At 44.6% G+C, this 13,971-nt stretch overlaps 1 protein-coding gene across 2 annotated transcripts in view; it reads left to right on the forward strand.

The window, feature by feature from the left end:
• LOC143766024 (alpha-N-acetylgalactosaminide alpha-2,6-sialyltransferase 2-like) overlaps window positions 1–13,971 on the forward strand; it is a 170,011-nt gene that overhangs the window by 98,415 nt on the left and 57,625 nt on the right. For both annotated transcript variants that reach the window (XM_077253354.1, XM_077253355.1), the window contains exons 2-5: window positions 1,629–2,007; window positions 11,518–11,683; window positions 11,888–12,053; window positions 12,140–12,278. In XM_077253354.1, the coding sequence (XP_077109469.1) occupies window positions 1,629–2,007; window positions 11,518–11,683; window positions 11,888–12,053; window positions 12,140–12,278 (850 nt within the window). The remainder of the gene's footprint in view (window positions 1–1,628; window positions 2,008–11,517; window positions 11,684–11,887; window positions 12,054–12,139; window positions 12,279–13,971) is intronic.

The following is a 13,971-nucleotide window of genomic DNA, read 5'->3' on the forward strand; positions in this document are numbered from 1 at the left end:
AGTAAAAGTTCCTTCAGACTTCCTGTTATGCTGCATTAAGAAGCTGATGCATGTAGCTCATGTTCTGTGAAGATAAAAGTTGAATTACCCCATATAATCTACTCTCATAATTTTCTTCTGTGACCAAACTATGCAACATTTCTTGCATCTGATGACTGCGCAGTGTCTGGTGTGACAGACCCTGAACAAGCAAGGGATGTTGTTAGATTTTCACACTGGAGCCTGCAGAATTATGATGAAATATTGCAGCTGATGGGTATGTAAGGTGTAATAATAAAGCAAGGACACATATCAACATGGGTTGTGACGGTAAACCTTTACCCATTAGCATCTAAGGAATGCAGTGTAATTCATTATCATAAACCACATACTGGCCGCTGAGCATTTGCATTTCTATCAAACCTGCTGAGTAGATGTAATGAGGAAGAACAAGAGGGATTTCCAGAAATGGTTGAGGCTGCTGTCTACAACTGAAAACACATGTCAGCTATCGTATATCTAGCCGTATATCTACCCACCTGACCTCAGAGTAGTGATGAGCGAGTATGCTCTTTACTTTAGTTTTCTGAGCATGCTCGGGTGTTCTCCGAGTACCTAGGGCGTGCTTGGAGATTTATTTTGTGTCGCTGCAGCTGCATGATTTGTGGCTGCTAGTCAGCCTGAATACATGCAGGGATTGCATGTTTGTTAGGGAATCCCCACATGTATTCAGGCTGTCTAGCAGCCGCAAATCATGCAGCTGCGGCGACACAAACATAATCTCCGAGCGCTCTCAAATACTTGGAGAACACCCGAGCATGCTCGTTAAACTTGAGTAACGAGCGCACTCGCTCATCACTACCTCAGAGTCAACATAATATTGTCTGATACATTCCAAACACTTATCTGACTGATGAGTGACAGATCCATGTAGGTGAACATGTTGTAAATAAGAGTCAATTATGGACTGGCGGCAAGTTTTAATTTCCCCTACAGCACTCTCGCAGGGCAGTTAAGGCATTACACAATTCTGGTTCAAAATTGTTAGTTGTAATGCACTTATTGATTGACTTCCTCTGGATTAAAGCTGGGCATGCACATGAGACAGTTGTTGGGCAAATCATTCCACATTCGTTTGGGAGACAGCTATCTTTGCCATGTACCTCATACACAAACTCTAGGTTTGGCTGAGTGTTCATGCGTTTTCAGTGGGAGAGAAGAGAAAGTCCAACTGTCCGATCCTTCTGCCGAAATTGGTGAGTTTGGCTGACAGTCATCTAATGTGTATGATACATTAAATGGCACTTTTTATAATGATCTAAAATCTACCTTTTGCAGAAACAGAAGCTCAGGCTTTTCCTCAGCCCTTTTTCCGTGCTTTTTTTTTCCATTTTGCTGAAGATCTCCCTGTTCAGATTGGCTGAGATGTAAAAACACAAACCCACCATAAATTTAAGAGAAATGTACCTAGAGCGTTGACTGCCCCATAGTCTAGACTTGTCATGAAGGACTTTAACTTCTATTGCTGAAAGACTAGTGGACCCACTATTAGAGGAGAACTTCATCAACCATTTTAGAATTTGTAGATATTTTGATTGATCTCAAGAAAGTATTCAACCTGACTGACCTAATCTGATCCTCTTTTACAGCCAAATTGACCTTATAAAAAACTACATTGGTTCTAAAGTAATAGAAAAAAAAGAAGAAAGACCAGAGATGACCATACAGCATTCTACAGAGTCTCTACAACCTGAGGGTACCAACACAACCTCCTCACCAAAACCAATTGAAAATGTTAGAGAGTCATCTACAGTCACCAGGAAAAGTACAAAAACAAATGATTCCATCAAGCTACAAAATAAGTTGTCAAAATCACATGTGACCACCCAAAGACCAAATGTTAAGACCAAACCACAGAATGCAATAACTACAAAACGTATACCAGAGTCAACCAAAAAGAGTTCGCCCTCAACAACCTTTAACTACTTGGAAAATAAGTATGCTACTGACGAGACGCACATCCATTCTGTAAGTCCGAAATTTTGAAATGCGAAGGCTACAAATTATTTTTTCCATTGTTTGATATCAGATTTTGGTTGGTTGTTGCTTTTTCAGTGTTGGTGAAGCATCTGTTAGGGGTTGAAAACATTAGAATTTTACTTGGTTCAGGATGCTCTAGGAGCATGGGGGTAATCATGATACTTGGATGGGGTGTAGGGGAGAGATTATGGGGTTCACAGTGCTGCCTCTTCTTCGGAATGACATCTAAAGATGGTTTCCCAGTAAAAATTAAACCTTATAGGAATTTATTTATTGTTTTGATTTCCCCTGACAAAAACCTACAAGGCTTTTCCTCCATTATCGAACAGAGTGCACATTCACATACCCCCATAGTCAAATGGGTGATAAGATCAATAAGTCTCATATTTTCCCATAGTATCTGTAGAACCTGTATCTATGACACATTAGCCCTTAAATATATAACTCTGATATTTCTCATTGGTACAACTACTACATGGCCACCTAGATATTAAAGTGGCCAACATTAATTAACTTTTGGTAATAAAGTAATCTAATGTAAAATGTGTTGTAAATCTTATTTCTTTCTTATTTATTTTGGAAACCATCAGCAAGCTGTTGATGGATCAGGTCTCGTCTTAAAAATATCAGTAGGCTGTTGATGTTGTTGGTGTGTTTTCTTATTAATTAACACTTAACTTATTAACACCTCAGTACCTCTGAATCCATGTAACTGCTGTTAATGGATCTTATTATGGTTCTGTGACTTTCATTGGTAGAGGAACCTAAGAGCTCTGCGTACGTGTTTCTTCTGTAAACATGAATCACCTGGTGATATATCTTCACATTACCAGACACCGTGACACAGACAAAGAAATACTGAGAGAACAAATACTTTCCAAAGATGTAACTGAGTGACTGAGGAAGAAAAGTTGAAAATTCCCATATTCTGGAGCAGAACAGATTACTGTGTCACTGGTAAAGGCTTATGGAGCGCCCCCATGGGGCCGTGGGGTACTCGGTACCGGGTCCTTCGGTTCACAGGGGGATGTCACGGTGGCTGACCCGGTCCATGGCCCTGGGACGTCCGTGTAAAAGGGAAAGGTCAGTGGGTGCGGAAAGTATTCAGACCCCTTTAAATGTTTCACTCTTTGTTTCATTGCAGCCATTTGATAAATTAAAAAAATGTTCATTTTTTCACATTAATGTACACTCTGCACCCCATCTTGATGTAAAAAATAACAGAAATGTAGAAATTTTTGCAAATTCATTAAAAAAGAAAAACCGACATATCACATGGTCATAAGTATTCAGACCATTTGCTCAGACAATCATATTTAAGTCACATGCTGTCCATTTCCTTGTGATCTTCCCTGAGATGGTTCTCAGACCAAATGAGAATCATGAGGTCAAAGGAACTGGCCAAGGAGCTCAGAGACAGAATTGTGGCAAGGCACAGATCTGGCCAAGGTTTCAAAAGAATTTCTGCAGTACTCAAGGTTCCTAAGAGCACAGTGGCCTCCATAATCCTTAAATGGAAGAAGTTTGGGACCCCCAGAAGTCTTCCTAGACCTGGCCGTCCAGCCAAACTGAACAATCGTGGGAGAAGAGCCTTGGTTAGAGACAGGGCCGGACTGGGACTAAAATTCAGCCCTGGCATTTGAAGTTACACAGGCCCACTTGTCACATGGTGACTGTATAATACCTTTGTACACTTGTAGGCAGGGCCGGTTTTAGGCAAAGTGGGGCCCTAGGCAAAGTTTAAAATGGGTCCCCAAATGCTAACATATTGCACATCACACAGAAGCCTTTCTGTTGTATTTACGTGCGCTGAGTTCAGGCCGCTAAACAAGTTTGATCGACAATACTGAAGTTGTTCAATGCTTGTTTCCCGGCCTCTTTCCACCAGCTGAGGAATAATGATGAGACAGAACGATCACTAATAGATCACTAACAGATCACCATACAGTATCATGTTTTCAGCAGCACATCTACAGTTTACACTGGCAATGTGCTGCTGACAACAAGGCTTTTAGTTCCAGCAAAAACAATCCGAATATGCAGCATTTTACTTGTTTAGTAAAATACACCCCATAGTCCTCCATATATTATAATGTGCTCCATAGTCCTCCATATAGTATAATACACTCCCTATAGTCCTCCATATATTAAAATACACTGCTCAGTCCTCCACATAGTATAATACACTCCTCATAGTCCTCCATATAGCATAATACAATCCTCATAGTCCTCCATATAGCATAATACAATCCTCATAGTGCTCCATATAGTATAATGCACCGCCACAGTCATCCATGTAGTACAATTCACTTCCCATAGTATAATGCACCCCATAGTTCTTCATATAGTATAACGTATTCCCCATAGTCCTCGATACAGTATAATGCAGCCCACATATAGTATAATGCAGCCACCCCAGAGTATAATGCAGCCACCCCAGAGTATAATGCAGCCACCCCAGAGTATAATGCAGCCACCCCAGAGTATAATGCAGCCACCCCACAGAGTATAATGCAGCCACCCCAGAGTATGTAACCCCCATAGAATATAATACAGCCCACCTCCCCATAATATATAATGTAGCCCCCCATAGAATATAATGCAGCCCCCCATAGTATATAACGCAGCCTCCCCCATAGAATATAATATACCCCCACAATAGTATATAACACAGCCACATAGTACATAACATGGCCTCCCCCATAGAATATAATATACTCCCCATAGTATATAGCAAAGCCCGCATATTATATAGCACAAACCGCATAGTATACAGCACAGCCTGCATACTATAGCACAGCTCGCGTAGTAGATAACACAGCAGTATTCAGCACAGACCACACAGTAGTATACAGCACAGACCACACAGTAGTATACAGCACAGCCCACGTAGAAGTATACAGCACAGTCCACACAGTAGTATACAGCACAGCCCACAGAGTAATATATACAGCACAGCCCACAAAGTAATATATACAGCACAGCCCACAAAGAAATATATACAGCACAGCCCACAGAGAACTATATACAGCACAGCCCACAGAGAACTATATACAGCACAGCCCACAGAGAACTATATAAAGCACAGCCCAGAGTACTATATACAGCACAGCCCAGAGTACTATATAAAGCACAGCCCAGAGAGTACTATATACAGCACAGCCCAGAGAGTACTATATACAGCACAGCCCAGAGAGTACTATATACAGCACAGCCCAGAGAGTACTATATACAGCACAGCCCACAGAGTACTATACACAGCACAGCCCACAGAGTACTATATACAGCACAGCCCACAGAGTACTATATACAGCACAGCCCACAGAGTACTATATACAGCACAGCCCACAGAGTACTATATACAGCACAGCCCACAGAGTACTATATACAGCACAGCCCACTGAGTACTATATACAGCACAGCCCACAGAGAACTATATACAGCACACAGTAGTATACAGCACAGAGCACAGCCCACAGAGAACTATATACAGCCCACAGTAGTATACAGCACAGAGCACAGCCCACAGAGAACTATATACAGCCCACAGTAGTATACAGCACAGAGCACAGCCCACAGAGAACTATATACAGCCCACAATAGTATACAGCACAGAGCACAGCCCACAGAGAACTATATACAGCCCACAGTAGTATACAGCACAGAGCACAGCCCACAGAACTATATACAGCCCACAGCAGTATACAGCACAGAGCACAGCCCACAGAGTACTATATATAGCACAGAGCACAGCCCAGAGAACTGTATATAGCACACAGTAGTATACAGCACAGAGCACAGCCCACAGAGTACTATATATAGCACAGAGCACACAGTAGTATACAGCACAGAGCACAGCCCACAGAGAACTATATACAGCCCACAGTAGTATACAGCACAGCCCACAGAGAGCTATATACAGCCCACAGCAGTATACAGCACAGAGCACAGCCCACAGAGAGCTATATATAGCACAGAGCACACAGTAGTATACAGCACATAGCACAGCCCACAGAGTACTATATACAGCCCACAGTGGTATACAGCACAGAGCACAGCCCACAGATAACTATATACAGCACAGAGCACAGCCCACAGAGAACTATATACAGCCCACAGCAGTATACAGCACAGAGCACAGCCCACAGATAACTATATACAGCCCACAGCAGTATACAGCACAGAGCACAGCCCACAGAGAGCTATATATAGCACAGAGCACACAGTAGTATACAGCACAGAGCACAGCCCACAGAGTACTATATACAGCCCACAGTGGTATACAGCACAGAGCACAGCCCACAGAGAACTATATACAGCCCACAGTAGTATACAGCACAGAGCACAGCCCACAGAGAACTATATACAGCCCACAGCAGTATACAGCACAGAGCACAGCCCACAGAGTACTATATATAGCACAGAGCACAGCCCAGAGAACTGTATATAGCACACAGTAGTATACAGCACAGAGCACAGCCCACAGAGTACTATATATAGCACAGAGCACACAGTAGTATACAGCACAGAGCACAGCCCACAGAGAACTATATACAGCCCACAGTAGTATACAGCACAGCCCACAGAGAGCTATATACAGCCCACAGCAGTATACAGCACAGAGCATAGCCCACAGAGAGCTATATATAGCACAGAGCACACAGTAGTATACAGCACAGAGCACAGCCCACAGAGTACTATATACAGCCCACAGTGGTATACAGCACAGAGCACAGCCCACAGATAACTATATACAGCACAGAGCACAGCCCACAGAGAACTATATACAGCCCACAGCAGTATACAGCACAGAGCACAGCCCACAGATAACTATATACAGCCCACAGCAGTATACAGCACAGAGCACAGCCCAGAGAACTATATACAGCCCACAGCAGTATACAGCACAGAGCACAGCCCACAGAGAACTATATACAGCCCACAGCAGTATACAGCACAGAGCACAGCCCAGAGAACTATATACAGCCCACAGCAGTATACAGCACAGAGCACAGCCCACAGATAACTATATACAGCCCACAGCAGTATACAGCACAGAGCACAGCCCAGAGAGAACTATATACAGCCCACAGTGGTATACAGCACAGAGCACAGCCCAGAGAACTATATACAGCCCACAGCAGTATACAGCACAGAGCACAGCCCACAGAGTACTATATACAGCCCACAGCAGTATACAGCACAGAGCACAGCCCACAGAGCACTATATACAGCCCACAGCAGTATACAGCACAGAGCACAGCCCACAGAGAACTATATACAGCCCACAGCAGTATACAGCACAGAGCACAGCCCACAGAGAACTATATACAGCCCACAGCAGTATACAGCACAGAGCACAGCCCACAGAGTACTATATACAGCCCACAGCAGTATACAGCACAGAGCACAGCCCACAGAGTACTATATACAGCCCACAGCAGTATACAGCACAGAGCACAGCCCACAGAGCACTATATACAGCCCACAGCAGTATACAGCACAGAGCACAGCCCACAGAGAACTATATACAGCCCACAGCAGTATACAGCACAGAGCACAGCCCACAGAGAACTATATACAGCCCACAGCAGTATACAGCACAGAGCACAGCCCACAGATAACTATATACAGCCCACAGCAGTATACAGCACAGAGCACAGCCCAGAGAGAACTATATACAGCCCACAGTGGTATACAGCACAGAGCACAGCCCAGAGAACTATATACAGCCCACAGCAGTATACAGCACAGAGCACAGCCCAGAGAGAACTATATACAGCCCACAGTAGTATACAGCACAGAGCACAGCCCAGAGAACTATATACAGCCCACAGCAGTATACAGCACAGAGCACAGCCCACAGAGAACTATATACAGCCCACAGTAGTATACAGCACAGAGCACAGCCCACAGAGAACTATATACAGCCCACAGCAGTATACAGCACAGAGCACAGCCCACAGAGAACTACATACAGCCCACATCTCTTCTCTTCCTCCCCTCACCTCCTCCGAGAATGGCCCCACAGTCCAGAAAAAAAAACAACTCTCCTCACCTCTCCTCGTGCCCAGCGTTGCTTCCTGGTTCCTGCTCCTGTCTCAGCAGCTGCAGTCTGCCCGGGACACAGCAGGTGCGCGATGATATGACATCATCGCGCACCCGCAGTGTCAGAGGCAGAGCGGGGAATGATGGGAGAGGAGCGTCTGTAGACGCTCTCCTCCATCATTGCATTCAACTGTACCGGCGTCTATACGCCGGTGTAGTTGAATGCGACGGCGGGGGCGGCGGATTGAGCGGCCCACCACTGGCACCGGCCCTTCTGGCATTTGCCAGAAGTGCCCTATGGCCAGTCCGGCCCTGGTTAGAGAGGTAAAGAAGAAGCCCAAGATCACTGTGGCTGAGCTCCAGAGATGCAGTAGGGTGATGGGAGAAAGTTCCACAAAGTCAACTATCACTGCAGCCCTCCACCAGTCGGGCCTTTATGGCAGAGTGGCCCAACCAAAGCCTCTCCTCAGTGCAAGCCTGCATAGAGTTTGCTAAAAAACACATGAAGGACTCCCAAGCTATGAGAAATAAGATTCTCTGGTCTGATGAGACAAAGATAGACCTTTTTGGTGATATAATTCTAAGCGGTATGTGTGAAGAAAACCAGGCACTGCTCATCACCTGCCAAATACAATCCCAAGAGTGAAACATGGTGGTGTCAGCATCATGCTATGGGGGTGTTGTTCAGCTGCAGGGACAGGATGACTGGTTGCCATTGAAGGAAACATGAATGCTGCCAAGTACTGAGATATCCTGGATGAAAACCTCTTCCAGAGTGCTTTGGACCTCAGACTTGGCCTAAGGTTCACCTTTCATCAAGACAATGGCTTCAGAACAACTCTGTTACCAGTCTTGACTGGCCCAGCCAGAGCCCTGAGCATCTCTGGAGAGACCTGAATATGCCTGTCCACCAACGTTCACCATTCAACCTGACAGAACTAGAGAGGATCTGCAAGGAAGAATGGCAGAGGATCCCCAAATTCAGGGGTGAAAAACTATTATTATTTATTTATATGGCACCATTGATTCCATGGTGCTGTACATGAGAAGGGGTTACATACAAATTACAGATAACACTTAGAGTACGCAAACTAACAATTACAGACTGATACAGAGGGGTGGCGACCCTGCCCTTGCGGGCTTACATTCTACAGGATGGTGGGGATGGAGACAATAGGTTGAGGGTTGTAGGAGCTCAGGCGTTGGTGAGGCGGTAGCTTCAGTAGTGGTGAGGAGGCGGCAAGGTCAGTGCAGGCTGCAGGCTTTCCTGAAGAGGTGGGTTTTCAGGTTTCGTCTGAAGGAGCCGAATGTGGTTGATAGTCGGATGTGTTGGGGCAAAGAATTCCAGAGTATGGGGGATATTCTGGAGAAGTCTTGGAGGCGGTTGGGTGAGGAGCGGATAAGTGTGGAGGAGAGAAGTAGGTCTTGGGTGGACCGGAGATTAAGTGAGGGAAGATATCGGGAGATTAGTTCAGAGATATATGGAGGAGACAGGTTATGGATGGCCTTGTAGGTCAGTATTAGTAGTTTGAACTGCATACGCTGAGGGAATGGGAGCTAGTGAAGAGATTTGCAGAGGGGGAAGCAGAGGAGTAGCGAGGAAAGAGATGAATTAGTCGGGCAGCAGAGTTAAGGATGGACTGGAGAGGTGCAAGGGTGTTAGCAGGGAGGCCACAGAAAAGGATGTTGCAGTAGTCATGGCGGGAGATGATGAGGGCATACACAAGCATTTTAGTAGATTGACAGTTGAAGAAAGGACGGATTATGGAGATATTTTTGAGCTGGAGGCGACAGGAGGTGGAAAGAGCTTGGATGTGCGGTTTGAAGGACAGGGCAGAGTCAAGGGTTACTCCAAGGCAGTGGACTTCCGGTACGGGGGAAAGCGTGATGTCATTAATTGCGATAGATAGGTCAGGTATGATGCATCATTCCTAATATTGCATATTGAATATCCCAATGTTGCATCATTCCCAATAAGTCTCATGGCTATACTAGCTCAAAAGGGTGCTTCTACTCAATAGTGAGCAAAGGGCCTGAATACTAATGGCTATTTGATATTTCAAATTTTTTAAAAATTCTACATTTCTGTTTTTTTTTCCAGTCAAGATGGGGTGCAGAGTGTACACTAATGAGAGAAAAATGAACTTTTTTGAATTTACCATATGGCTGCAATGAACCAAGATTGAAAAATGTAAAGGGGTCTGAATACTTTCCATACCCACTGTATATGGGTGTCAAACAATTATACTTCAAAAATATAGAATTTTGAAGAAACCTTTGGACAACTGTAACACCCCAGGTAACCGGCTGTTACAGTGATGTTGCCTTCCTTTCGGGGTGGGTGATGTCATGCCTGGAGGCAAGGAGGATTCCCTTTAACAGATAATGCACCTACATGCAAATCATTCTGAATCCAGGCCAGAAGGGAGAGCTCTGAACCCGGATTCAGGGGAGCTTCCCCAGATATATATATATTCTAGTTTGGAGGAGGAGTTAGTTGGTGACAGAGAGAGGAGGAGAGAGGAGTGTGAGCGGAGTGGGGTCGTGCAGCCATGTGTGGTGCTGCAGCTCCAGGACGGATGAGAATCAGATGAGCTGCATTGATAGCAAGTGCCAGATGGGAGAAGCAAAGGAGAACAAAGGAGTTCGGAGGGGAACTGTGACTAGGCACCCTCTGAGCTGAAGCGCAGGAACCGGGCACCGGGAGCCCAAGGCTGTGTAGTACTTCATGTCCCACAGCAGAACCGGAGGGCAGAAGACTTTATATAGTCTGTCCGCACCCATACCCGAAGGTGCGGCAGTACACAGAGCCCTGGTCATGAAAGGGACCCTGTAAAAAAGGCTTGCATTGCCCACCATACGGGTACTGTCTCAGGACAGGAGAGTGAGGAACTTGTAAGGGAGCCACAGGCAGCAAGGACCTCGCATAAAAGCGTGAGAAGGAAGGCTTACAAACCTCACCTGGGAGAGGGATCCATCATTGCCTCCAGGCCGACCGGACCACACCAACACCTGTTGCTGGTACCCTGGACTGAGGCTGTCTACCATCAGTAAACCAGATAAGGAGACTGCAACCCTTTGTCCTGTGTTTATTTCCGGCACCACACAATCCTTGAAAAACACATCAGGAGCCCTGGTGACCCAGCTTCACCTGTGGGAAGCAATACCATCTTCGCTGCAGTACCATCACCCCCAGAGGACCCCTTTAAGCAGCATCGGTCACCCCTGACCGAGCACCACAGGTGGTGTCACAATCTTTTATTACTTTATTCAGACCCCCTTTAAAGACCGCCCCTTTGCTTGGGCGCACAGGGCCACGGACTGGGTCGTTGCTGTCATGACACATCCCCTTTAAGTACCAGACCCGGTACCGAGTACCCCATGGACCTGGCAGGCTTTCCACAACCTCTATACATAATCAATTAGTTCTTCACCTTCATATCTCCGCAGAAATGTCCAAACCGCATCAGAGATAAGCTACAGAGCAAGGAGTTCCAAAATATGTTTTTGGAAAAAATACCAGTTTTGCTGTGGAAGAAACACGCTCAAGAGTCAGAATACGAAAGACTTAAGAAATACAAGGGATGTACAGGATGGATGGGGGCCACCTGGGAGAGTAAGTTTCTTACTTATGGACATCTACACTAGTAATCTTTATCAAAGGTCTCACAAGATACTTAAAACTCCAAAATCATACATGTTGAGGTGATCCATTACTTCCTTAAGCAATAATCTACCCATGTAACACAGACAAAGTCATGCCAGACCCCTGATGGAAACTGTTTACCTAACTAATATGTTCTTGTATATATTTCACCAGTTATTAATAAAACTCTGAACCTGCTGAACTCTACGGGTAATGCCTATATGTTCGATACCTGGCAAGGGCAGTCACCTTGTATTCGATGCGCCGTGGTGGGCAATGGTGGCATTTTAAATGGATCCGGAATAGGACAAGAGATTGATTCCCATGACTATGTCTTCAGGTATGGTGTAGCTTCATGTAAAAAGACCATAAAGGAGGCCATAAATGATGCCTTTCTCATCTTCTAGTTATTGGCTTATCTTGCAGGGTGAATGGCGCCATTACAAAAGGTTTTGAGAAGGACGTTGGCAACCGAACTTCGTTTTATTCTTTCTCTACAAATACATTGATGAACTCGTTAAATAGATATGGCAAAAATGGATTCAAGGCAGTTCCTAGAACACCGGTAAGATATACACACTGGTTAGCATTGTTAGCTGTAGTTTGACAATAGGCATCTTAGCAACACAATACAAGAGTCACCACTATGTGCCCAAGATCCGGATGTAGCAGCGATTTAAAGGCAGCATATTTTTCTGCGTCCAAAAAGCCTTTTATTGAACGCAGGTAAATCCACATGTGTTCTCTTAACCGTGCGGATTTGCATCATTCAATACATTCTATTGTTTCAGTTTCTGTGGCGGAGACTAGCATCTCCATGAGAGGAATTCACCATGCTGCGGTCCTGAAAGACGCACTGCATGTCAGTGTCCGTAGGTGATCCCCAGGCGCACATTCACGCATAGTTGTCACGAAGAGGCCAACTCCGCTACATCTGGATTGCATGGCTGAGCAGTGGCATGATTTGACCGCTCAGCCGTGAATCCATGAGACACTGAGCTCAGCCTGAGAACTCTGGTCACATTTTGAGTCAGAACTCAGCACTGTAGCACTAGTTGCACCATGCCAATGCTCAGTCATGTAATCCAGATGTAGCTGGGTTGGCCTTTTCGTGGGAGAAATAGATTGTTGTCGGACAGGTGAGGAATATGGTGTTTAATTATTATGCTCATAGCAAGTCAGCGTTTCTGCTACACAGAGCAGGGCTGAAGCTCTGCTGTGTGTGTTAGGCTATGTTCACACGTTGCGGTTTTTGCTGCGGATCCGCAGCGGATTTGCCTCTGCGGATCCGCAGCCGTTTTCCATGCAGGGTACAGTACAATGTTACCCTATGTAAAACAAAAACCGCTGTGCCCACGTTCCTTTTTTCTGCTGGAAAATCCGCACGGATTTTCTGCGGAAAAAAAGAAGGAGCACGTCACTTCTTTCTGCGGATTCCGCTGCAGTTTTCAACATGCACCAATAGGAAAGTGCTGTTGAAAAACCGCAGAGGAATCCGCAGAAGAAACCGCAGGAAAATCCGCAGTGCGGTTTTGCACTGCGGATTTTCCAAATCCGCAGCTGAAAAATCCGCAGCAAAAAAAGGAACGTGTGAACAAGCCCTAACACAAGCAATCAGAAGATCGCAGCTTCTAGTCTCCCATGGAGACTATTGAAGCTAGTAGAAGGTAAAAAATGTTTTAAAAAATATTTAAAAGATATAAAAAGTTTAAATCACCCCCATTTGCCCCATTCAAATTAAAACAATTAAAAAATATATAAAATACATGTATTTGGTATAGCCACATTCAGAATCACCCGATCTATCAATATATAAAAAATTAATCCAAACGGCGTCAAAATGTCAGAATTACGTTTTTTTTATCTCTGCAACATTATATTAAAATACAATAATAGGAGCGCAAAAGATCTTATCTACACCAAAATGGTATAAATAAAAACATCAGCTCGGCACGCAAAAAAATAAGACACTATGGGTGGAGACACTACGGGTCTCGGAAAATCTCAACTTTTTTTTAATGAACTTTGTATTTGTTTTTCAACACTTAACTAAAAAAAGAAACTATCCTTGCTTAGTATCTACAAACTCATAATGACCTGGAGAATCATAATGGCAGGTCAGATTTAGCATTTATGAACATGGAAAAAAAAAACAACAACAAAAAATTGTGAAATTGCACTCTTTTTAAAAAAAACAATTATGTCTCTGGGAAGAAGGGGAGCAAAAAACGGAAACTCAAAAACAGAAAACCCAAGAA

Source organism: Ranitomeya variabilis, chromosome 4, assembly GCF_051348905.1.
Source record: "Ranitomeya variabilis isolate aRanVar5 chromosome 4, aRanVar5.hap1, whole genome shotgun sequence".
NCBI classification, from domain to species: Eukaryota; Metazoa; Chordata; class Amphibia; order Anura; family Dendrobatidae; genus Ranitomeya; species Ranitomeya variabilis.